The sequence below is a fragment of the Meleagris gallopavo genome, chromosome 14 (assembly GCF_905368555.1).
Source record: "Meleagris gallopavo chromosome 14, MGAL_WU_HG_1.1, whole genome shotgun sequence".
NCBI lineage: Eukaryota > Metazoa > Chordata > Aves > Galliformes > Phasianidae > Meleagris > Meleagris gallopavo.
In genome coordinates this window covers 13146896-13170055 of record NC_139417.1, presented here as the reverse complement: position 1 = coordinate 13170055, position 23160 = coordinate 13146896, and the positions used below count along the sequence as shown (strand labels likewise).

Here is a 23160-nt window from a genome sequence, read left to right as displayed (position 1 = left end):
TGAATAAGAGAGGTCTTAGTTCTGTTGAATTGACTTGGTGCTTCAGAGGGTTTCTCTGAGGCCCTCAGTAGCTGCATGGAGCACCAGTCTCCCTCCAGGAGTGCAGCAGCAGCTCTTGAGCAGGGGAGGCAGCTGGTGTCGCCCACCCTTCTGTCAGCTCCTGAGCAGCAGAGCTGCACACACACTCAGCAGGAAGCTCAGTCCCCAGGCTGCTTCTGAGTTCTGCTCAGCCTGCAAAGGGGCTCCTGGATGCCTTGCTGGCTCATGTCAGACCCTGGGTGGCTCAGGATTGATATCTGTATCTTATTGTGCATTTTCTGCAAGTCTGCTTACTGTGTGGTTCCTTTGCCACATCACAGGCTATCTTTCTGGTGCCAGTTAGTTTTGTTTTTTTCTTTCTTTCTGATACCATTTTCAGTTTCTTTGGTTCCCAGTTGTATCTGGTTGAGTTGGGATTTGTTTTGCTCATTTAAATCCCATTTCTGAGAAAATTGTCTTAGAAATAAATCACAAGGCTCAATGGAACAGTACATGGTTTGAAAAGAAATGATTATAGTGTAGAATACTAAAAGAAGTGAGAAATTGTCTTTGCCCTCTAAATTTCAGGAGAGCTTAGGTGTACCCCAGAAGATAGTATGTGGAAAAAAGGAAAATAGCAAAGTTTAGTAGACAGATGCCTGCCACTACTGATGAATGAGGCTTGCCCAGCAGCTCTGCACCTGGGCTTGGCAGCTTTGCCTGGTGCATGCAGCAGAGGGAGGCAGCTGGGTGCCGATTCATGGCAAAGACTTGGGCTTCTGCACCAGCCAAGGAAGAAGTTTCCTCGCCAAGACTGGTGCTGGCTGTTCTCTTCCTAACTGGCAGTGGCACTGAAGTCCTCAGGTACCTTGTATTTCCAACTTACTGGGCTTATTCTTTCCAAGATTTCCTGGAATTGAGGGAATACTTGTTGCTGATTATTATGTGCGCTCTGGCAAATGATTTCTGGCTTTCTGAGCCTGCAGGCAGGGTTCTGGTTGGAGCAGACAGCTTTCTGTCTCCTGTGCACATCAAGCCAAGCACTGAAGGCTGATTGGGAACGAACCGGAGGTGGAACAAAGTTTCACACCAGTTTGTCCCTGTTCTGTTAGTGTGGGTAGGATACTTGCCCACTCAAGTAACCATCTTATGCAGATCTCCAGTGTTTGGGAACTGCAGAAGGGACTGATAGGAAAATAACACTAGTGTCAGGGACAAGAGCACGGATGCTTCCGCATGTGAAGCTGCTGCAGTGGGAGAGTCTGGCATTCTTTGTGCTGGGTTTATGGACCCAGCCACATGACCACTGTTGTGCTGGGTCCTTTGGGGCAGCTGCCAGGCAGCTCGGTGCTGGAATGTGAGGAGGCACTTGTCTTGGAGACAGCGTCAATCAGCAACGCCTCCTCAAGCACCGGTGTGTGGGTCCCTCTGCAATATGGCACAGGCTGGCGGCGATGCTGGCTCAACACTCGGCACCCCAAGTGAAGCACCCACTTGATCAAATGTTTTGAGTGCTCTCAGGTAAATCACCATGTTGAGGAACATCTAAGATTAGTGTTTTTCCTCTGGGTCTCTGCAGATAACAGTTATCTCTAATGGTTCGGTGTAGGCTGAGGTTTTAATAGGACTGTTCTAGTATGAAGCAGGGCTGAGGCAGGCTGAGCTGCTGGAACCTGTGCGCACACGTGATGTGGGATCTGTTTTGCCAATGATGGGATCACAGCACACTTGGTCCTGCCCCAGGAGCTATATCCTGCTCTGTGTTCTGCTGCCTGCACAAGCCTGCTGCCATGGCATAGCTACTTCCTCATGCTTGCTGGAGGAGGAAAACAAGAAGATAGTGATTTGATGTGTTGTGCTCATTCTTTAGGGCTTATTTTCTCCCTTTTTCATGTTTTTTGACTCTTACAGTTTCCATCATCTCTTCTAGGGCACCTGGGAACAGGAGGGCAGCTCCAGGATGCAGAACGCCTTAGGCAAATTCTAGCACAACAACTGCCTTTCACAAAGAATAATCTGATTTTGTTTTTTTTTTTTCCTCCTTCTCTATGCCCACATATTTTCTGCTCCTACCAACACTGAAATTGTATGCTTGACATCTGTGCTGTCTCTGTTGCTTTTTGTGGAGGTTTTGGCTTGTACTCTCAACACACAGGCACTTGCTACCAGAGAGGCACTTCTTCTTCCTGCCCTGCAGGATGGGGTTCTGCCCACCGCCCGCTCCCATCACTCCTTCAGGGCTTTTCCACCAGCAGCACAGTGATAGCAGGGAACAGTGACCCTCCCAGGAGAAGTGACTGGAACTTAAAGCCCTTAAAGTTACCCTGCCTCAGGCCTAAAGAAGAAGAATGACTCCCTTCTCTTTTAGGGACAGCCTTCATTGTACTCCATTGCAGAGAATTCCTTAAAACAGCTCTCACTCCTGTAACTGAGAAAGTCTTTCACATGTAGCTGTGTTTTTGTAAAGGATCTTTATGCAGGGTCACGTACAACTGATGGTTGAAAACTGCCAGACTTTAGGTGTTTAATGTGTAATAATTATATCAAATTTGCTTTTTGCAAGATTTGTTAGAAAACTGGTATCTCATGTTTGCCCAGAAAAGTTAGGGATGGACACTGGGGAACCTAGTCACAGTAGACCCAATTTATCTTCTTTGACTTCTAAAGGGTTCTGGAACATGGAAAGCAGCATTGAGGGGTGTTATTTGGTTTTAATTAAACTGAGCAGGAGGTGAAAGGTAAAAGGAAACTAGCACGCCTGTCAGAGGCACCAAAGGAAGAGGGATATTCTCCCAGGAAGCTGTGATATCCCTCCTGTCCTTACCAGATGCTCCCGAAGGTTGTAGCAGAGCTCAGACCACTTGCTGCAAAGCCAGCCAGCAGATGGCCTTTCTCTTATCTCAAAGACTGTTATCAAGCTGCATGCCTAATTTCACGCAGGCAGCTAATTGACCTCTTTGGAGGCGCCATTGCAGGACCTGCATGCACTGCACATGTGCTTCATGTGCACCATGGTGAACACAATTTGCCATGGCTGCATTTCATTTTTATTTACAGCACAAAACTGAGAAATGGGCAATGCTTCCTCCAGCCTCCCCTGCTTGGCGAGCGGACTCTGAGCTTGGAAATCTGGGAACTTGTTTGAGGTAAACTGGACCTGAAGGTATATTCCCATGGGGCTCTCACCCCATCTCTGGGATCCCTGAGAAAAGTCACCAGGTTTGCTTCTTTCATTTTCAGCCTCCTGTAATATTCCGGTTGAATACAGGGGCTTGGAAAATTTGGATAACTTTAACAGTGCATTTCCTTAAAGTAGGTAAGAACAATTGTAATAATAAACCTTTCCAGTGGAAATCATTATTATTGCAAATAATGTATCCTGATGCCTTTCTCAATGATTTATGTACATGCCAGCCACCGTGCCAGTGCCAGTTCCCACACCTCGTGTCTCTGTGCAGCAATGGGAATGCAAATGCAATGCTCTGTTTTCTAGCAGCAGTTTGCTGCCTTGGACCAAACTACCTTCTACCAAACTTTTTCTTCCAGCGCCAAGCAACGTGCCCTTGTAAAATCTGAGATTACTCATTTCAGCAGGAAATGTGAGGAGGAGGAGGAGGTACGCTGAAGTTTCACACCTTTTCTCTTGTTTTTCATCTAGAAATGAGTTCTGTTCTGGCTTGAGTGATTGATTGAACCCTTTTCAAGTGCTGTCTGAAGGAGACAACTGATCTTCTACTGAATCGCAGATATGTTTGGCTCTTAGATTTTCTTAAAACTGAGAATGTTTTCTTTCTTAGAGTTTGTTTCCTGGAAGTCACAGTACATGCACAGAATAAGGGAAAACTTCAAATATGACAAGTTGTTCTTAGCCACAGCCTTGGTGTGTAATAGGTTAGATCTCTTGCTGGGGTGCTTTGAAAAGTGGTTGCCTTTGGGCAAGACCCATTGCTTTGACTTACCTGTGCTTCCCCTTCCACCCCACTAAGCCCATCTCAAGCTGCTTTAGATGGCAGCCCTCTCTTCTAGGGGGCTGACAGTTTTTCTTGGAGCAGAGCAGTGTGTGGGTGCGAGCAGGGCTCAGCACTTCAGCCCTGTGTGCCTGGAAGCTTCTCGCCAGTTCTTGCTGTATTGTTCAGTAGCATCAAAGGTATTACCTCCCCTGCTAACTTTACCAGGCTGAAAATGGCACTTTTCGCAGAGGCTGGGACACACCAGGAGTCCTTTAGTCTCCATTCATTCGTCCGTCTCTCTGCTCAGTAAGAAGTGTTCTTAAAATAGCCTGTGAAATGGAGGAGAAAGTCAGAGCTTAATGATGAAAAAGGTACAAAAATAACTCAAGTGATGGTGGACACATGTACCTTTTTGTTCAGAGACAGGACTGTTTGTTGTTTGCAGATCTGAAGCGTCAGTCCAAGATCTTTGGATCACATTAAAGCTTTCAAATCAGTGTGAGCTGCTGTACACATTAACCAGCAAGGACGATTAGTTCTGCAGTATGTAAGGTCTGCCTGGAGTGGGAACATTGAGATGAAAATAGTTCAAATGGTGATTTGAAAGTGTCCCTCTAAAAAGTAGCTTGCTTTCTTCTCCCACAGCCCACCATCCTGGTCCACAAGAGGTTCTCAGTCTTCTCATGCATGTAGCTGCTTCTGAAGAGAAGCAAAGTGCTGCTGTTCTCTTTAAGATAGGAGATGAGGCACAAAAGAAGTGGACAGTAGGGCTGTTGGAGAGCAAGGACTTACCTGGGAGCTGTTCTCTGAGGCACACGCCAGCACGGTCAACTTGTGTTCCCACTCTGTCCTTCACCCTCTTCTTGGGCTTATTTAAGTTTTGGATAATTAGCAGTCCTTAGGTTGTGCCTGGGATCTACTAGTGCCTTGCACTTTGGGGAAATGTTTGATCTGAATGAAAAAAAGGAACTACTTACAAGGGGAGATGCAGAGCTGGATGGACACACCTGATAGAGACAGGTAAGTGGTAAGGACAGTAGGCATCTTCTGGTGTCCCCATTCAGGCTTCCCGTGTAACAGCAGGTTGCAGATGGAAGATGTCAGGGGAAGGTGATCATGGCAGGCCCCAAACCCTGACTTTGCTTTGCTCTTACAGCAGCACACATCATTGCATTTCAGAAAGTGGGAGCAACCATAATAATGTTTAATGTCATTCATGTGTGTCTAAAGAATGGCATGGTGAATCACAGAAAAGAAATGACATTGAGAGAACAAAAAAGAGTGAGCATTTATGTCCCTGCAGAAAAGTGTTTTCTGCAACGAGCAGCATCACTGGGAGCTGAGAGGAGCAGGCGGTGCATTCCCTCTGGCAGCACCCTGCCCCATAGCAGGCTCCAAGCACTCATCCTGGAGTAAGGGATGTGCTATGTGTGTGTCCTGGGAGCAGTGATGTTGGAGTCCGTAAATCACAGATGGGGTCCTGTCTGTGAGTGTAGGCACAGGGAGGGAAGGGCACGTGCCTGCCTGTTGTGCCTGGAAAGATGCATTGCGGCTGTCAGGAGCCAAAGCACAAGGAGCTCTCTGGTAACAAATATTAAACTTCCCTGAAACAGCCAGAAAAAACGCTGTTAGGCAGCTGGGAGGACTTCCCTGAGATGCACAGTTAATACTGCTTGCTTACATTGATAGCAACAAGCCAGTGACATTCAGCAGTCGGCAAAGCAGCCACATCTGCCTGGGAGAGAAGGCAATTAAAAAGACAAGTGCTGGGGACATAAGCCACCCCCTAGAGTCCCCTCTCCTGTCAGAGAGAGCAGCACCAGCACAGGAGGAATGTACTGCAGTTCCCAGCTGCAGGACAGCCTGCTGGCTGGGTTTGTAGGGTTGTGCCCATAGCTGGGACTGTGGGGCAGGTGCAGAGCTAGAGGTGATGTATCAGTAGAGGTGGTCAGAGATTTAGTGCTGCGTACAAAGGTGATAAAAAAGCAGTGGCAGGTGTGTTCTTGAGCATCTTCCCTGAAGCAGCTGCTCTGGCTCCTTTGGGCCAGGAGTAGTTGCCCTCCTTATGGCTTTCCACTGGGGTGTGTGCCCCCAGCACCAATGCTCAGCTGCTCTGACCCCTAGCACATCCCTTCCTTGTCCATAGTTCAAGCCATGGCCAACTTTCTGGCTGTGGAAGCACTGACAGCGAGGGATGCTCATTCGAAAGCTTGCTTTAGCTTTCTCCTAAATTACCTGGTGCTGAGGAGCAGTAAAATATTTATTAGATGTTACAAAACCAAGCCCAGAACAACAGCCTGCTGAGCAGTTAAATATTCCTCCTTGCGGTTGTACTGGAACAGCAGGTGTCCTAAGGAAATAGAGCTTTATCTGCTCCCGGTTGTGTGCTGCAAGCTGATCGCTCTGAGACAAAAGAGAGATGCTCCCTCTGGGAATTCCCCGCGGTATTCCACCGAGCTGCTTCTTGCCAGACACAGGTGGTGCTGATGCTGACACGGTGCCTGCAGCGCAAAGGGCTTCCAGGCTCCTGGCTCTGATATCCCTCTGTGTAAGTGCATCGACTACTGGTTTGTCAGAGGCTAATTGAAGTCCTTACTGGATGAGCTGGATCTTCTTTTGCTGGTGTTCCATGATTTGCTTAGGACTGTGGTAGGGAAATGGCACATAACAGAGTTTGTTCTGCCCCATTTCTCAGGTCACCAGGTTGTTCTGGGCACACAGTTTCTTGAATGTCAGACCAAGAAGGCAGGAAGCATTTGGATGCCCAGATGATCCAGCTGCTGGTGAACTCTTCCCAAGAATGTGTTCTGCTACAGGGAGCTTCTCTGCCAAGTGTTTGCCAAAACGCCCTGCAGGTGATGCCAAGTGCTAAGGGTGCCCTGCCTGGTACCAGCACCAGTAGTTCACCATCCCTGGGTCAATTAATTACCACTTTAACATGCACATGTGTATTTTGGCTGCCAGATAAACATGTGCTGCAGATAAAGGCTGTGAAATGCTCCACTGTACGAACAGACCATGACGGTGACTTGAGGCGTTCACTTGGGTCCAGTATGTGCAAGCAGGGCATTCTGCAGTTTCTGTCAAATGCAGAAATGGCTGTTATTTCTTGTGTAAAGGCTGCTGGGCCTTGCAAGTGGTTGTGGGAAAAGCAGGAAGGGCTGGAAAATGAAGGGAAGGTCGTTAGAAGGAACCTCTGTGAGCCACCACAGTGCTCCTGTTTGCTCCCGGCTCTTTTCATCTTTATGTTTACAACAGAGAGCACTGCTGAAACTAAGTTTAATATAAAAGCAATTAATTCTGGCTAAAACTGACTTTCTAGATAACCTCTGTAACAATAATATGGACACGGATCAATACAGCTGTGCTGTTTCACAGCCTGGTGGAAGAATGATGGTCCTGTTAGCCATGGGCTGATCCATGCTGCACGTGTACTGTATCAGAGAGGCTCTCCCTTGCTGTTGATGTGAAAATGTGTCTAGAGCTTGGGGTGAGGAGGAGGCAACCGACACTCCAGTAGAGAAAAACCCGGTGATTCATTTCCACAGCCCCCGGGAGCTCGTGTGCCAGATGAGTATTGGGAGCTTCTGTGTATTTGAAGAAGCATCATTTGTTTTGAAGGTAGCCCATTCAATATTGAGGAAGGAGCAGAAAGTATTGCTGCTAGGTAGTATTACAGGAATTGAACAAGCAAAGACTTGTGGAGAATGTACTACGAAATAACCTGGGAAAAATAATAAAAATGTCATGCACATTGATAAAATCCCTAATGAAAAGCCTCTTAGCTCAGGAGATCTGTGCTCCTAGTTTGTCTTGTGCCTTGGCACAGTGATTTCAATGTTGCCTGCAGTTTTCCTATTTCTTTTCTTGATTTCTTATGGCTTTTATTCTTTCGCCATTCCTGCTTGACATTCACACTGGTTGCTAATGCAATATTGTCAATACATTTAATTAACGTCCTGATTTTCTTCTCTTCCAGATAATTAAATGCTTAATAAAAACAGACCTAGCACCTTCCCACAGGTATCTCCCACTTATCACTACATTGTCTCTGTCTCGTCTTGTTGCTGGCCCAGTTTTCTTTCCAATTACATCAGGAGATTCCATCAGCTCAGATAAGTCTGGATCCCGTTTTACATCTGATGCTGTGGGTATTGCCCAAGGGTTCGTGCTATCTGTAGTGCTGTTAGCAAATGCTACGAAGGGTTTTAGGTGTCTGACAAGGCAGGTGGACTCTTCTATCCAAAAACTGAATCCTGCCAACCTCACGGGCAGGAGCTTGGCAGTGATTTTCTGCAGGGCTTGTTTCAGAATGACCACGCTGAGGTGGTTTAGAGGGATGGTTCTTGTTTCACCCCTGGTGATGCTGAGCCTTGTTGTGTGTGTCAGACTCTGTGAAGTCCGGGTGCTTCTTAGACTGCTGTTTTGGGAGTGAGAATGACCATTCTTCCTGGCACCTACGCTGGTAGCAAAGGCTGTTGCGTGCTTTCTGAAGCAAAAATAGCCAGTCTTGCTTTATGTAGCTTTGATGAACACCTCTCTATAAGCACCAATACCAGATTATCACATTATACTGCCATTGCTCACTAACCCTCCTCAGCAGGGTGTTGCAGAATTAATTACGAGTATTTGTGGTGTTCGTTACTGCAGTCCCCAAACACCACACACGGTGCATCATCCAGACGTACTGATATTTATCGTCACATTTTCCAAGTGGTCCCTCTCCTGCTTTTTATCTCTAGCCGTGTTTACCAGGCTTCATTATACTCTAGTCATTTGGATCTCTGTAGTTTTTGATGCTTTATTCAAAGCCATTTAGACCTTTAGAGCCATTACTTTTATTTCTTTCATCCATTCTAATGGGCTCTCTCCTTCTGCTGGCATAGGAGCAAGAAAAAACGCTTCTCTTACCTTTTCCTAGACCTTCTGGTCATTAGTTAATAATTATCCTAATTTTTACTGCTCTCTTTTCCCTCTCAGTTTGAAGTTGTCATGTATACATCTTGTTTTGTTCCTTCTCTTTTGTCTAAATTAATTCTTATCCTCAAACCTGAAGTAGGCACATAGCAAACCGGACACAACAACGCTGAAATCCTGCAGCCCTTCAGATGAGTGTTACCCACATCTGAAAGTGTTTTACTGCCACTGCTGGTACATTACTTACGTACCTGCTGTAACACTGTGCAATGAGCTGAAAAGGTGGTGGTGTTTGTTTTTTTTTTTAGCTGTTTTTAAATTGACAGATAAATTGGCAAAATAATGGTGTGTTATCTTACAAGGCTGAAATAAAGCCCTGTGAACCTTTCATTGATATAATTGTGCCAAAATTAGAGTTCTCTTGTAAGTTGTACTGGCTGCGTGATGGGCAGAAACTGTTTTGAGCAGTGAAGGGACAGCAAAGTCTTTGTTTTGATAAGGTGAACAGGTTTGCCCTTGAATTCGCATTAAATGGTATCAAATTCTTTCACCACTGGTCCTGACTGAGGTTTCATCTGTGACAAACCAATAGAAGCCAACAATACATAAATAAATAAATGAAAAACACCCAAGAGATGAGTCCTCATCTTCTGGAAAGCAAAGCAAGGCTAACTGGGGAGAGAAAATACTGTGTCTGCCAGCCATGCACACAACAGTCTGCTTTTGACTTTGGTATCCTGAAGTGGTAAGAGTCTGTTGCATTAAAAGCAGTAAAAGTTCATTTTGTGGTGGTGGAGTTGCTCAGAAATGATGTTCAGGGTAATTTTTAGATGCTTGTGATTCTTAAATGAACAGGATGAAGAGTACGCGTGTATGGACAGACGGGTGACTCCTCATCCTCATTCCACTGCTCACCCCAAAGGGGAGCAAAAATGCATATCATAAGCACCTTGCAGAGATACTGTAGGAGAATATGTGTGGGGTTTTTTTTCCTCCTATATAAATCTTTCTTGACTAATGTTGTCCTTTCGGTGTGTTTTTCAGATTAGTAAGCAGCAGCTCCAGACAATCAAAGATCGTTTCCAGGCCTTTCTCAATGGAGAAACCCAGATTGTGGCAGATGAAGCATTTATAAATGCTGTCCAGAGCTACTATGAGGTAAGCAGAGGTGATTTCACTGCTCATATGAGTCACTGTTCTCACCTTTTTTATGGACAGGGTCAAATTTTGAACGAATGGACTCTCTGTACTTCGCACTTGCCCTTTTTTTGGTGCTTTGTTGACAGAGTTTTTCCTTTTTTAACACATCACAAGATTTGTGAAGCTCAGGGTGTGCAGATGTGTTGTCCGTAACTCAGCAGCAGCTCTCCCATGCTCCATGGCGTGTCCCATAAGTGGATTGTGGAGCAGCTCATCCTTCCTTTGCATTGAGAGAGATCTTCCTGATCTTCTAACCAACCTGTTTTAAAACACTTACAAGTGCTCTAAAGCAAAGGAGGAGGGGGGGAGGTGTACACCACCAAAACTAGATGGCTCTAAAGAATGTGTAACATCTCATAACTGTGCCAAAGAACGATTGTGTGCCTTTCTTTTTTCACCTCTTTATGTGCAGCCTTTTTTAAAATCTTTTCTCAGAAGGAAAGAGGTTCTGTTTTTGCAGGAAATCAGAGCTTGTGATTTGTATGAGGAGGATTGCTTGTTTTTTGTTGTTTTTTTTTTCCTAGCCTTTCTGCAAACCATTTGTCTTTCTCCCTAGAGCTGTACTGTCATAAAAGGTGAAGATTTTGAATTGCCTACATAAAATATTTCTGTGGAAGTGGAATCTGAGAGGTCCAAAATCAGATACTGAAACTGAAGAGAATTTTAACTCTATTTAAAAAACAAATGACAGCAGCTGCTTCTGTGGTAGGAAAGCACAAATTATCCCTGGATTAAGTCTATTAAGCTGGCCTAATAGTTACTTCTCCATCATTCTCCATACAGGAAGGAAGCTGAGAGTAATTTACATCTCTTATCAGGAAAGAAATTGCCAAGGGATCCTCAGTTTATCGCAGCTTCACTGAACAGATGCTCTTAGAGAAAGTTTTCAAGATGGCGTGAGCTGCATTTTAGGATGTAAGAGCAGCATAATCTGTTTAGATGAGATTAGTGGGCAGGAAAATGAAACTGCTTATAAACAGACAAAATACATCCCTGTTTCACTGGTGACTCTGTCTGAAAGCATCTCCTGACCAGCTCCAGAGTCCTGTGCTATGTAATTACATCAAGTAATCAAACTTTCAAATAACAACTATACATTTGGATGTATTCAACTGGATGCTTCACTAGAATTGTCCTACATAACTCAGGCCACAAAAAGCATGATGCATCCCTATCTGTCTTTTAGAGCAACTTTCCAGGCTTGGTTCCAGTGTTGCAAGACAAGGCTGTGTGCAGCAGTGATATTGGCTGTGACCTCCTGCTGTCTATTACAGTCAGCAAGCTGAACAATTTCTCAGTTGCAGGCTGTGCTGGGATCTTAGATTCCGATAGCTCTCACCTGTTATCTAACCTGAAAGCCCCTGCGCACACCCAGGATGTTATCACCAGTGTTCAAGTGCTGTAAGGATAAGAGGGGTGTGCTGGTATTGTTGCTGCACAGGCTCTCCTCAGAGCTGGGCTGGTCCTGGAGGAAGACCCACTTCCATTCCTGATAGACACCTGTGTTACTGAGCATCTGCAAACATAGAGAACCACGTTGCTGAGCAATACAAAAACCTACCATGTCTTTAAGTCATCCTTGAGCTTTTTAATTATTGAGAGCTGACAGATACACCCCTGTGCTGGCACACCTTCTTCCCAACCTGCCACATTTGTCAGTTCTCAGCATTATTAATAAAACAGCACTTCTCACTAGGCACTGATCGCCCTTCTGCCTTCAGGGCTTGAAGGGGGGACAGCCAGCACAACATTTCCCTGTCACCCTCTCACCCCTTGGCTCTCTATGGCTCCCATGGAATCTCCTGCTGTGCTGGGCCCTGTTACATCTGGACCCTCTGTTCTTGCAGTGGTAAGAACACCTTCATCAGATGTCTTCTCCCTCCTGCTGCCCATGTCCTGCACCTCGCAGGGTGGCCTGCAACGGTCTGGTCTGGTTTAGTAGCTTGGTGTAAGTCTGGTTTCCCCGTGCGTGGCTACATGGATCTATGCAATGCCGTTGATCTGAAGTAGGATGACTGGACCCCTGCTAACAAGGCAGAATTCGGCTGGGTGGACATAGTTATGCAATAACTTTCTTATTAAAACATTTGATAGGGTAAAATATAATCCTTCTTTCCTGAATGGCATTTACTTATCAGGCAAAGCGTGGCAGTGGCATTGCCTGAAGACCTACATTGCATCACAGTGTTTCCATTCTAGCAGACACAAAGCAGGAGCTTTACCTGATTTCATTAACATCACACCATACAGATGCAGCCTCTGTCAGTCTGGCAGCATGTGGTTGTTGAGTGGGAAGTTGGAAAGCACGCTGGTGATGAGTTAGCACTTCTCCTGGCAGTGAAATGCTATTTGTGGTCCTTGAGGAGCGAGGGGGGATTGTTTTTAACCAACACCATCTGAACTCACCCTTTCCTCACAGGTGTTTTTGAAAAGCGATCGCGTTGCAAGGATGGTGCAGAGCGGGGGGTGCTCAGCCAATGACTCCCGAGAGGTCTTCAAGAAGCACATCGAGAAGAGGGTGCGCAGCCTGCCCGAAATTGATGGCCTCAGCAAGGAGACGGTCCTGAGCTCCTGGATGGCGAAGTTTGATGCCATTTACCGCGGCGAGGAGGATCCCCGCAAGCAGCAGGCCAGGATGACGGCGAGCGCTGCCTCCGAGCTCATCCTCAGCAAGGAGCAGCTCTACGAGATGTTCCAGAACATTTTGGGGATCAAGAAGTTTGAGCATCAGCTGCTGTACAATGCTTGTCAGGTAAGGTCCTCCTCCTAGCGCGGGGGGAAATGGGTTCATGGGGAAGTGATTGCTGATGGAAATAGCACCGTTATAAACTGGAGACTCTGGGTCTGACCAAATGAGAGAACTTCCAAAAGCAAAAGCGTTTTGGTTCATGGTGGGATTTGTGCACTGCCAGTTCCGTTCTGGCAGTCCAAGCAGGCTGCCTCCTCTTGAGTGTGTTTTTTCTCTGAGTTGGTTTCTTAGAGGTTTCTGTGGGTGTTTTAGGTAGTCTTTATAAAAGTTTTCTTTCCTGAAACCCCATAGAATTGCTGAGATGGGAAAATTTCATTCCTGAGCTCTGTGTCTGGTTGAGCAAGTCTTTGATGGGGCCCAAGAGGGCTATTTTGCTGTGACTTGCTTGCCTTTATGCTGTCACATCACCCACCTAAATGACAGAAGCACTTTATTGCAGCCCGCAATAACCTTATTAGCGTTGGAAGCTCAGCTACCCTGAGGGTGAACGTCTTATGCAAACTCCCTTGTTTAGGGGAGAGGGGAAGCAGCACATTGCAGGGCAGGGCTGTGCGCCTGCAGTCCAGCACCTTGTTTCCCATGGCTGTTGCTTCCCAAAGCAGGGAGCATCCCAAATCTCCACTCCCTTGGGGCTGCTTTGGTTGCAGCAAGTTCCTAGATGGATGCAAACCTTTCCTATGTCTCTTTTTTCCCCCTCAGTGAGATCTGGTTCCCCAGGGACGCTGGGCTGGGTGCTGCAGAGCTGCTCACATTGGCTCTGCTTGTGCCCCAGATTGTGGTCCTTCCATTGGGTATTGATATCTCAGCAGGATAAAGAATGGCGGTCACAGGAAGGGCATGGTAATCTAGGGAGAGTTTTCTGAGGAGGAGTAGACCCTGTAATTATGGGGTTCTGCTTCTAATTGGAATTAATACATTTGAGACCAATTCTGTCTTATGTCTAGACATTTCCAAGTTTGTTCAAGACATGCAAAATTATTTTGGATGTATTTTTTTTTTATCCTGTAAGGAGCTTAATTATCTTGCATTTGTTCTTCATCTCAGTTCTTTATGGCAGAGTGGGGAGAGGATAAACGTCCCTGACTAAGGCTTGTTTGCAGCAAAAGCAGTAGCAAGGACTGCATCAATCCTCATAAATTATATTTACAAACTAGGTTTCGTGCCTCTATCCGCTGATGGAGAACTTCTGTAAAATCAAAATCACAATTTTGTCAGTGGTGGGTTGAGAGCTGAGTCAGTTTTGCAGTTGTTTTTTCTAACCTGTACTCACTCAAGCCCTCAGACTCACATCCTCCCTGACCTGCATGCAGCTCAGGAACTTGGATGGCTTGGAACTTGGATCTTACTCTCTTACTTTGTGGTTCCCAGGGATGCAGAAAGCAGTATTTGATCTCTGCTGCACTGCTCTGTAGATGATCTCTGCTTTTGAGAGCCTCTCTGGCTGGCACCTTGAACCCAGTGGCAATTTGTGCTGGCTGCTCCCTGCAAATTGCCTTCTTGTATGCAGTAACCCATTTCCTGCTGTCGGCTGTAGCTGTATTCCGGAAGCCAAGAGTCTCTGTCTAATATACAGCGACAGCAAACCTGTAATTTGAGCTTCCAGGGGATGACATAATTTCTGCTGGAAGAGAGTATTAGCATGAGATTTGCTCAGTTCTTAGTACCTGCATAGCAAGGATGAGATGGGCACTTCGGTCCTGCCTTGGAGCACCAAAATTGCTGTGGACCTCCACTCCTACCTGTATTCTCCTAGTTAGTCTGTTGCAGGAGATATAATTAGAACTTATCAACCTGAAGGTGTTTTGTTTGATAAGGTTCCATGGGCAGCTCCCAGCACAAGCCAAAACTGCACATCACTCATCTGGAGTATTTTCTGCAGCAGAGCTGCTGGGCACAGTGACTGATGTGCACTGAGCAGTGGTTTGTGCTGCCCCTTTTCTTCTTTGTCTCTTATGATTAAGTGTTTATGCTGGTCTTGGAACAGATTTCCTGAATTACCTGTGGCTGGTGGAGGACCCCGGGTGCAGCTGCGTATGGGGGAATGGATGCAGGTTCTGTATTTTCAGATGTGCTGTGGCCATGGCAGGGCTGGGCGATGCTTCTGCATGATTTCCTTCCAGCTTCTCTGTCTCTCCTCCCCAACTTTGAATTTTCATCAATTCTCATTTAATGTATCTGCCTGACAAGTGCTTTTTTGCAAGCACTCTCCCAGTCTGTCAGCCTGTGCTGCAGATCAGCAGCTCTCTGCCTGCACATACAGCAGGAGCTGCGGCTCAGAGCTCTGTGGCCCCTCACACCTGAAAATGGTCATTGCTTTCCATTGAGTGTTTTATTTTAGTCCTGATTTATTTCAGTCAGTCCAATTATTTTGCTTCCCTGACGTGGGCTGGGTAAAATGGTTGTGTACTGTGTTAAATTACTGTGTTATGACTTCATACTCAGGTTTCATCTGAGTTAATTGGAAGTTAAGCTTAAATTCTTTTCTTAATAACCTGATTGAAGCTCCCGTCACCTGTTTCTGAAGAGCAAAATATGTGGGATGTTCTGTTTGTGGATAAACTTTAAGCAAAAGGAAGACATTGGTAGGGGTAAAGAGTGAGCAGGAATGGTGCTGAGTTCCAAAAAGTTGCTTGAAGTTCATTGTGGAGCAAGGAGCCTTTCTCTTATGTGCTCTCCTATTGCATCCTACTCACTAATTGCATAAAGATTGCATCACTGAGACTGTGTTTCGGTTCACATCTGAGATATTATTTCATTTATTCAGGAGGAGGATTTCAAAAGGGATTTTTTTCAATGCAGTATCCCCAGGTGATATGATATGAGTGAGTTTCTTAATGCGATGATACAGCAGGATCTGAGATAGCAAAAGGGACTGATGTGGTTGGAAAAGCATTTAGGAAACAAAGATGGGAAGCGGTGCTGTAGCAAAATGGATTTGGAGGGAAGTGTTGTTAGGCACAGCCTCTGAGTAGAGCATTTTAAATAATACAGAGACACTAAAGTTGATGTGCTTTTTGGTTTTGCACACAGTGTGGATTGGTGCCTCTGCTGAGGGAGAGGTGTTGGAGGTTTGGGGTTCTGCTCCAGAACTCAGGGCTTGGGCCTTGCAATGAGCTGTGGAGGAGTCATGCAGGAGAAACAGATGTTATTTTAAGGTGTTGGGCATTTCCAGACTTTGCTCTTTGCTGCAGTCAGCTTTTCCTTTGGTCCAGCTCTCTATTTCACACTGACTTTGGCTGAATTGCAACAGCATCTCTGGAAATCAGGCTGTGGTCTTGTTATTCCCCATCTGTAGGGCAGTGATTTACTTCTCTATCTCATACTGTGTCTGAAAGTCATTTTTAGCACACTCTGAAGAGGAGATGCAGTCGAGTGCTGTTCAGTTAATCCAGCTGCAATGATCCCATCCAGAGCCAATCTCTGATAAGCTGTGCGCTTCTGTCCGCCCGCGCTGGGCTCTCAGGCTGTCCCTGCAGCATTGCCTGAATTCACAGCCTGCAAAATCAGACTTTCTCTTCCTCCCAAGACCTGAAGCGTTCCATGGCATTTTTGTTCTATCTGAAAAATGTCTGTGCTAAGCTTCCAATTTCACCTAATTCCCTTAGAATGAGGAACAAGTAGTTGAATATAGGCATGTCAGACCTGCTGAGTAATACATAGTAATGCATGATTGAAGGTCACGTTCTTTCAACATCTGTTCCTGTCCATCTGGGTGTAGGTGTAAGTTGCATGCACGTGTGTGTGGTACAGCACAGAGCACATACCAAGCCCCTATATCACCTGCAGGGATCAACACCACTCTTCTCTGCAGTTATTCTGCATGCTTTAAGGACCTGTGATCTCAGCTAGGAAGCTTTTCAACCCAAATCTTACCAGCCAGAGCTGGCTCAAAACTGGAATGCACTGTTATGACTGTTATTTATCCAGCTGAATTAGAATGCTGTGTCCAAAGGCTGACATCTCTCACAAAGCAGAAAGCTCTCTTGCCAAAAAAATTGGTTCCAGAGCTACTAATAGAAAAGATATTTAGAATTTCTGTCCCAGATCAAATATTTGATTTTAGCTCAATTCAGTATTATAGATGATCCACTGCAGTGGTATCTCTCCGTCTACCCATCCTTCATCTTTTTAGGTTGGATACTAGGAAAATCTTCTAATCCAAAAGAGTGATGATGCACTGGCACTGCTGCTCAGGGAATGGTGGAGTCACTGTCCCTGGAGGTGTTCCAGAACCATGGAGATGTGGCACTGAGGGATGTGGTCAGTAGGCAGTATTGATGGTAAGTGAATAGACTAGATGGCTGTAGAGATCATTTCCAACCTTGATGGTTCTATGATTCTGCAATTCATCTCTTCCATTCAGTTGGTTTTCCTGAACCTGATTTCAGTATGGTGTGTTGAGACCTGCAGGCCGTAATTGTTGGCAGAGATGCTGTGGTAGTGCTTGGAGGATGTGGTCTGCTTTGGTCCAGGGCTGGAACACATTGGGGCAGAATATAAGAGGCCTTCGGTAGCACAGACAGCGGGATGAAGGTTAGGCTGACCTCAGAATCGAAGCTTAGTTTGTGCCTCCTCTCAGAACCATGCGCTTATCTTTTTTCTGATGAAAAATTCCCAGCCACACCTTGCGACGAGGGCTGAGCCCAGGGCATGGAGTTACCTGTCTGTGGGCATCTGTGTCTTTTTTTCAGGGATACTTTTTAACATCAGATCACTAATTTCTGCTCCCCGTGTGAGAATTTTGGAGAACAGAGAGCAGTTCCTTTTCATTTTAGCTTCATTCTGGAGCTCAAAGTCTAGGAAATGGCCATCAGTAGTGTGCTGGATGTTTAGTGCTGGCTTTGTTGACCCCTGCAAAGGGCAGAGCAGATGATGACACAAAGCCAAGGGCTGCCCGTGTTCTTTGCCAAGGCCCAGAGCATTGGCCTGAGCCTGTTTCCTTTTTTCCTATCTCCTTTCACTCCTACAAAACACCTTTTGGTTGCTCCGCCAATCTCTGCACCAACAGCATCATCCCCCTGCCTCCCTTAGAACAAAGCTACCGCCAACCAAAACGGGCTGAGGGGCTTTCAAGACGATCAAAAGCCTCAAAATCCATAAAGCATCATACTCTGCTTTCAGTAATTCAGTATTTATTTCCATGGAAACAGAAATGGCAGCCCGGAGCCTTCTGCAGGGTTGTAATTACTCTTGTAGCAGCCCATGGCAGCCACAGCGTGCCTGTCAGCTGCAGCCGCTCCGAAGGACAGCTGTGATTTAGGGCTGGATGGGAAATTGAAAGAGGAATAAGCATTGGGAAGTGAATGGAATTTCCCCCTTTGTATTAGTGCAGTGTGGATACACACAGTGACTCAAGAAGAAGGGAAATTGCCCTTCTTTTGCTTTGAAGAGCTGCGTTTGCACGGGAGGGAGGAGGTGCTGAGAACTGGGGGTAAAGCAGGTGATGGAGGGATGTGGTGGCAGAGGGCAGTGCTGCTGGCCTGGTGTGTCACATCGCCGCTGTGTTTTGGGGAGGAAAAGGCATCAGTCAGTCTGTGTCAGGGCAGCCTGTGCAACACTGGGTGTTGGGTTTGTGCAGGACGTGTAAGGACGCCTGTGTGGGTTTGTTAGCTGTAGGGTCAGCCCGTGTTCTGTGCTGTAATGGACTGAGAGAGCAATCTTGGCCCCTGTAATTAAATTTAAAGCAAATTAGCTCTTCTATTAAACAAAATAAATCTGATGCAGCCTAATGCTGTATTCTCCAGCTATGGCTGATCAATCGCTCCTGCAAAGAGAAGGCAAATGCTGCTGAGCAGATGGTCTTGGCTGAGGCATGGTCAATTAAACTAATTAAAGATACTTTCATTTAATCAGAGGGTGTTTTAACCCTGTTAGCTGCCAGTTGGGATGTATGTTTTCGTGCACTAGGAACTTCAAGTTCTGGCCCCACTATGGACATCTTCTGGTTTTACAGTCCCTTTACAGAAACCAGAGTAGGATACATCCATAGAGCAGATGTTTAGCAGGGAAATTATAACATCGTGCAACAACAGTGAAGACTTGCAGGGGAAAAATGAGTCGCTTGCTTCTGATGCCCCCCAGAGATATTTATGGGATTAGAGAAGTCTTCTGTGCTGAGTCCTTCCCATGCCACCCCCTGGCAGATGGGTACAGGTGCCTCTCTGCAGCAAAGCCAGATGTCACTTGGTCAGCAGCCACTGGTGGCTTGCTGTAGCAAGTTATTCAAGGGGCAGGGAGAGGTTTTGGTATCCATAAAGGCTCTGGGCAGCCTCTCATTTCAGCTCTCTTCTGGGGTACAAAATGTTTTTGCTGCAGAAACCCGCAGGGCTCATTCAAGCCAAAGTTCTTTTTGATTTGCTTAATGGAGCACACAGTTATTTGTCACAAGTGGGCGTCTTTACCATTCCCTGTCCCACATCTCTGATCTCCCTGATGCCCTCTCCTATCATCCCAGTGACTGGTGACCCCAGCCAACAAGGCAAGTGTTACCAAGAGCTTGCTGATCTAATGGAAGAAGCACACAAATTATCTCAAATTGCAGCAGAGAGGACTAACACTAACAGCCCTTAGTGACACAGTCAATGGGCAGCACTGAGGGACTGCAGCATCCCTCTGCTTTTCCAACAGCTCGTGCAAATTAAATTACAAACAGTTGTGCTTTATCCAGAGGGCTACGTGGGCAGCTTCATGCATCACACCAGATCTGTCCTACTCAGCAGTATTGATCCCTGCAGGTACATTAGGGCTGAAATGAGGGTGATTTTCAAGATGTTCATCCTTTTGTGAAAGTGTTTTTTTTTATTCTTCTATTTAGTGAGGGTTTTTCTGTGGTGTGGTGTCAGCAGAATGTTCTTTGTTGTCTTCCTGGACTGATTACCACTGACATATCTCTTCAGTTTTATTTTTGTTTCAATTGGTCCATGAATACTTCTCATCAACTGCATTCATGCTGCAAAGGAATGCATAAAATAACCATGGTTACCTTATGAAACATCAATGGCTTGACATTTTCAATCTACCTTAACCTCTCTATTTAGGAACTGCTAATTCTCTTCTTTCACCAACAGTCTATTTGTTGGCATGACTTTCCTGCTTCTTAGCCAGACTGACTTTTTTTCATTGAATCAGGAGCCTCACTTCAAATGCATATTTATTAATACCATTCTGATTCCTTGCCACCACTTTGCATTTGGGAAAGACTAAGCTAAGCAGCCTATTCCTGACATCTAGTAGGACCAGCTGGGAAAAAAATCCGAAGGACTGAATTGTGAGCTGATCTGCTGATGCTGACACTTGCAGGCTAGCAGAGAGCTCTGGGAAGGGTAACACTTTCATCCTCAGTTGGGAGAACTGTGTCAGTGCCTGCTGCCTGGCAGCTTCCAGTGCTCAGCTTTGTCACAGGAGCAGACCAGAGCCCATGGGAGGGCAGGAAAGTGAACCTTCCCTGGCACAGCTGTACGGAGGGAGATGCTGAAGCACTGGAGAGGGTTTTGCAGAAGCTAGAGAAACAGGACAAGTTCTTGAGCATCATTAAATGTGACAATATAAGGGAAATGTAACTTGAAAGCATTTCATTGGAGAGGAGATTTGGGATGGCACAAAATAGACATTGCAGAGGCGTTTCCCTTTGTTGGCAGAGAGGAAACTGCTGGTGAAAAGTTGGGGAGCAAATGGAGAAGTTGCTGAATTCAGGGAAACCTCTTTGCCCTGACAGCCCTAATGATCTCCACTCACAACACCCAGTGGGTCTGCCCAAGACCTACCCTGTCAAAAATGGTTGAGTATGGTGGCAAAAGGCGATAATTAAAAAATAGACATTTTATTGCTGATCTCCCAGTAAGCAGCCTGGAATTTAACTGCAGTGAGTTGTATGGAGGATTTTGAGTTGGGCTCCCACATGGCCTGGTTCCTGGAGATGGGACTCGCCTCTCAAAATACCATGTTTATTTCAAGCCATCCCTCATTGCTCTAGCTTTGGACTCAGTGCAAGCCATCAGAAGTAAAAAGAAGTTCCTCAGCATGCCTTGTGTTTTTATTAGGAAAGGAAAATGTCACCCCTCCTCTTTGTCTTTCCCTCAACCAGAGATGGCGAGCAGAAGACGTGACAAAGGAATGACCCCCTTGGCCCCCTTCTGAGAAAGCAATCTTGTTTTTTATTTCGGCAGCATTTGTTCCCTGCAGTACATGTTCCTGTCAATCAGCCCAGGAGGCCTTCAGAGACAGAAGGGGTGTTATCCAGACCTCTCTCTCTTTAAGCAACTAATGCTAACTGCAAAAGAACCCATATGGGATGCTTAACTTGAGGAAGGCTGGAATACTTAATAAGACATAACTGGTGCATGACCCTGCACTATGTTAATGCCTCTTTCTTCCTTTTAACTAGAAAAACAATGCAGTGGCTAGAATTTAATTTTGCTCGTAGGTCTTTAATTTGAATTCCCCATGAAAATCTCAGCACTTTGCAGCCTCACATGTGTATTTTATCACAGAAATCTTGTCGCTTTCCCAGGAGACCCTCAATGCCTTTCACGTGGGCAGTGGTGACGTGTAGCAGTGGCTGTGCTGGAGGCTGGTGCCAGAACTCCATGGTCTTCATTCCCACCAGGAATATCTTATCTGAGCATCAGGGCTGCTTTTCTCTGAGCTGCTGCAGCCTAATGCCGCACAATTCTCTTTCAATTTTCTTTTTATTGTCTGAAATAGAGCGATCATTCTTGTGACATACATCATCTACTAAGTGAATATTTTGAAAGTTCCTTATTAATGTTTTACTGTGTTTTCTCTAATCTTCATTTCTGAAAGAAATGGTTTCTCCAAGGCTGCCTCTTCCCCTTTGCAACCCATATGGTGTTTAGTATTGCAGAAAAGAGAATTATTTAAAACCAAAAAGTTACTCACCAGTTCTTTCCTCTACTCTCTGCATTTCATTCTTCAGACTACTGGTGTTGCTGTGCTACATGACAAACATTTCATGCCACAGCTTGGGATGTGATAGACAATGTCATTTTAATTCAAAAGTACTTTGGAAATCAGATGGATCTGGCCATAGAAAGTACTGCATGAATATAAAATACTGCTAGGTTAATCTTCTGGTCTGCATCTTAAAAAGGACCAAAATAGAAATAAAGAGTAGGTATATTTCTTAAGAGAAATGAGAGGTCAAGGATTTCTTCAGGCAGATGCCTAAACAGGCACATATTTGTTCCCACTGAGCTGGCTACAAATTGGGAAGTTATCAACAAAGTGGATTTCCTGCGTCTCAGAGGCTCAGTGTCCATATCCCTACCTAAAGGGAATGCAACTTACATAAGCTGTTCTTTACCACTCTTTCAGTGTTGAGTTTTCATATTCAATATCCTGTGCTTTTCTGGATCATCTGATCCTGCTCGTTTTGTGAGAAATTAGAGCACAAGCTCGATGGGGAATTCAATGCAAGACATTAAAATACAGCCTCTCGTGTTTAAAAGGCAGCTCTGATAATGTTCTATAAAACTGCAGGCCTCCGTCAAAGAGGCTTCACTGTGTAATGCAGGAAGTGATGTCTCCTAGCAGGCATATGATTATGGGTCTTTGTGTCTTGTAGCCTTTGCCCAGTTCTTTTATCTCAGGAAAAGATGGCAGTAAGAAGCTGGGAGGAATGTAGTGATGACACCATCGTCTTCATCACTCATTTGTGTAGCCTTCGTATAGAAGCCGTTGCAGACAGCAGTGAAAGGGAGAAAGCAGTCACATCCCCTTGTTTCAGTAAGGGAATGATGGCACAGCAGCCTTCCTTTCCAAAAAGTGTTGTGGTATTAAAGGCAGTATCGAGCTGAATTCCACACAACATGGGGAGAGTTAAAAGGTGAGAGAGATGCATGCAGCTCTAGGGGTTAAGCAGCCAGAGTTAGGTTGGACTTGGAGGACCTGTGTGCTTTGCCCATGCCAGGGATGCTGTAGATCTGGGTACTGTGGACGTTTGCCATTGAGTTACAGCAGGGAAGTGAGCCTCGCCTCGCAACATGGCACTACACCTGACCCTGAGCCATTGGCTTTTGTGGAAGGTTTTTAAGCCTAAGTAGCTTCATTAGTCCCTTGCTAAGTTCAGAGAAGGCAGTGAGAAAGTCTTGTGGGCGGTCTGAAGTATATAACGTTGTAATAGCAGAGTAATTAAATGGTCTCTTACTTGTTCTTAACACCAGTCATTTGTCCCGCTGATATTTCTGCTGGTTTGCTGCCAAGCTGGTGTTGTGTAACGCTGGTGAAATAACTGCAGGCATGTGCTCGACTTCCAGGAGTCTTACGTGTCTGTGTGCAGTGCTGAGAACAGAACTGATAGCCACAAAG

At 45.6% G+C, this 23160-nt stretch overlaps 1 protein-coding gene across 5 annotated transcripts in view; it reads left to right on the top strand.

Moving 5' to 3' along the window:
* The window catches only part of CADPS (calcium dependent secretion activator), a 175060-nt gene that overhangs the window by 18176 nt on the left and 133724 nt on the right, over window positions 1-23160 (top strand). For all 5 annotated transcript variants that reach the window (XM_085236221.1, XM_085236218.1, XM_085236220.1 and 2 more), the window contains exons 2-3: window positions 9930-10043; window positions 12505-12837. In XM_085236221.1, coding sequence (XP_085092347.1) covers window positions 9930-10043; window positions 12505-12837 — 447 coding nt within the window. The remainder of the gene's footprint in view (window positions 1-9929; window positions 10044-12504; window positions 12838-23160) is intronic.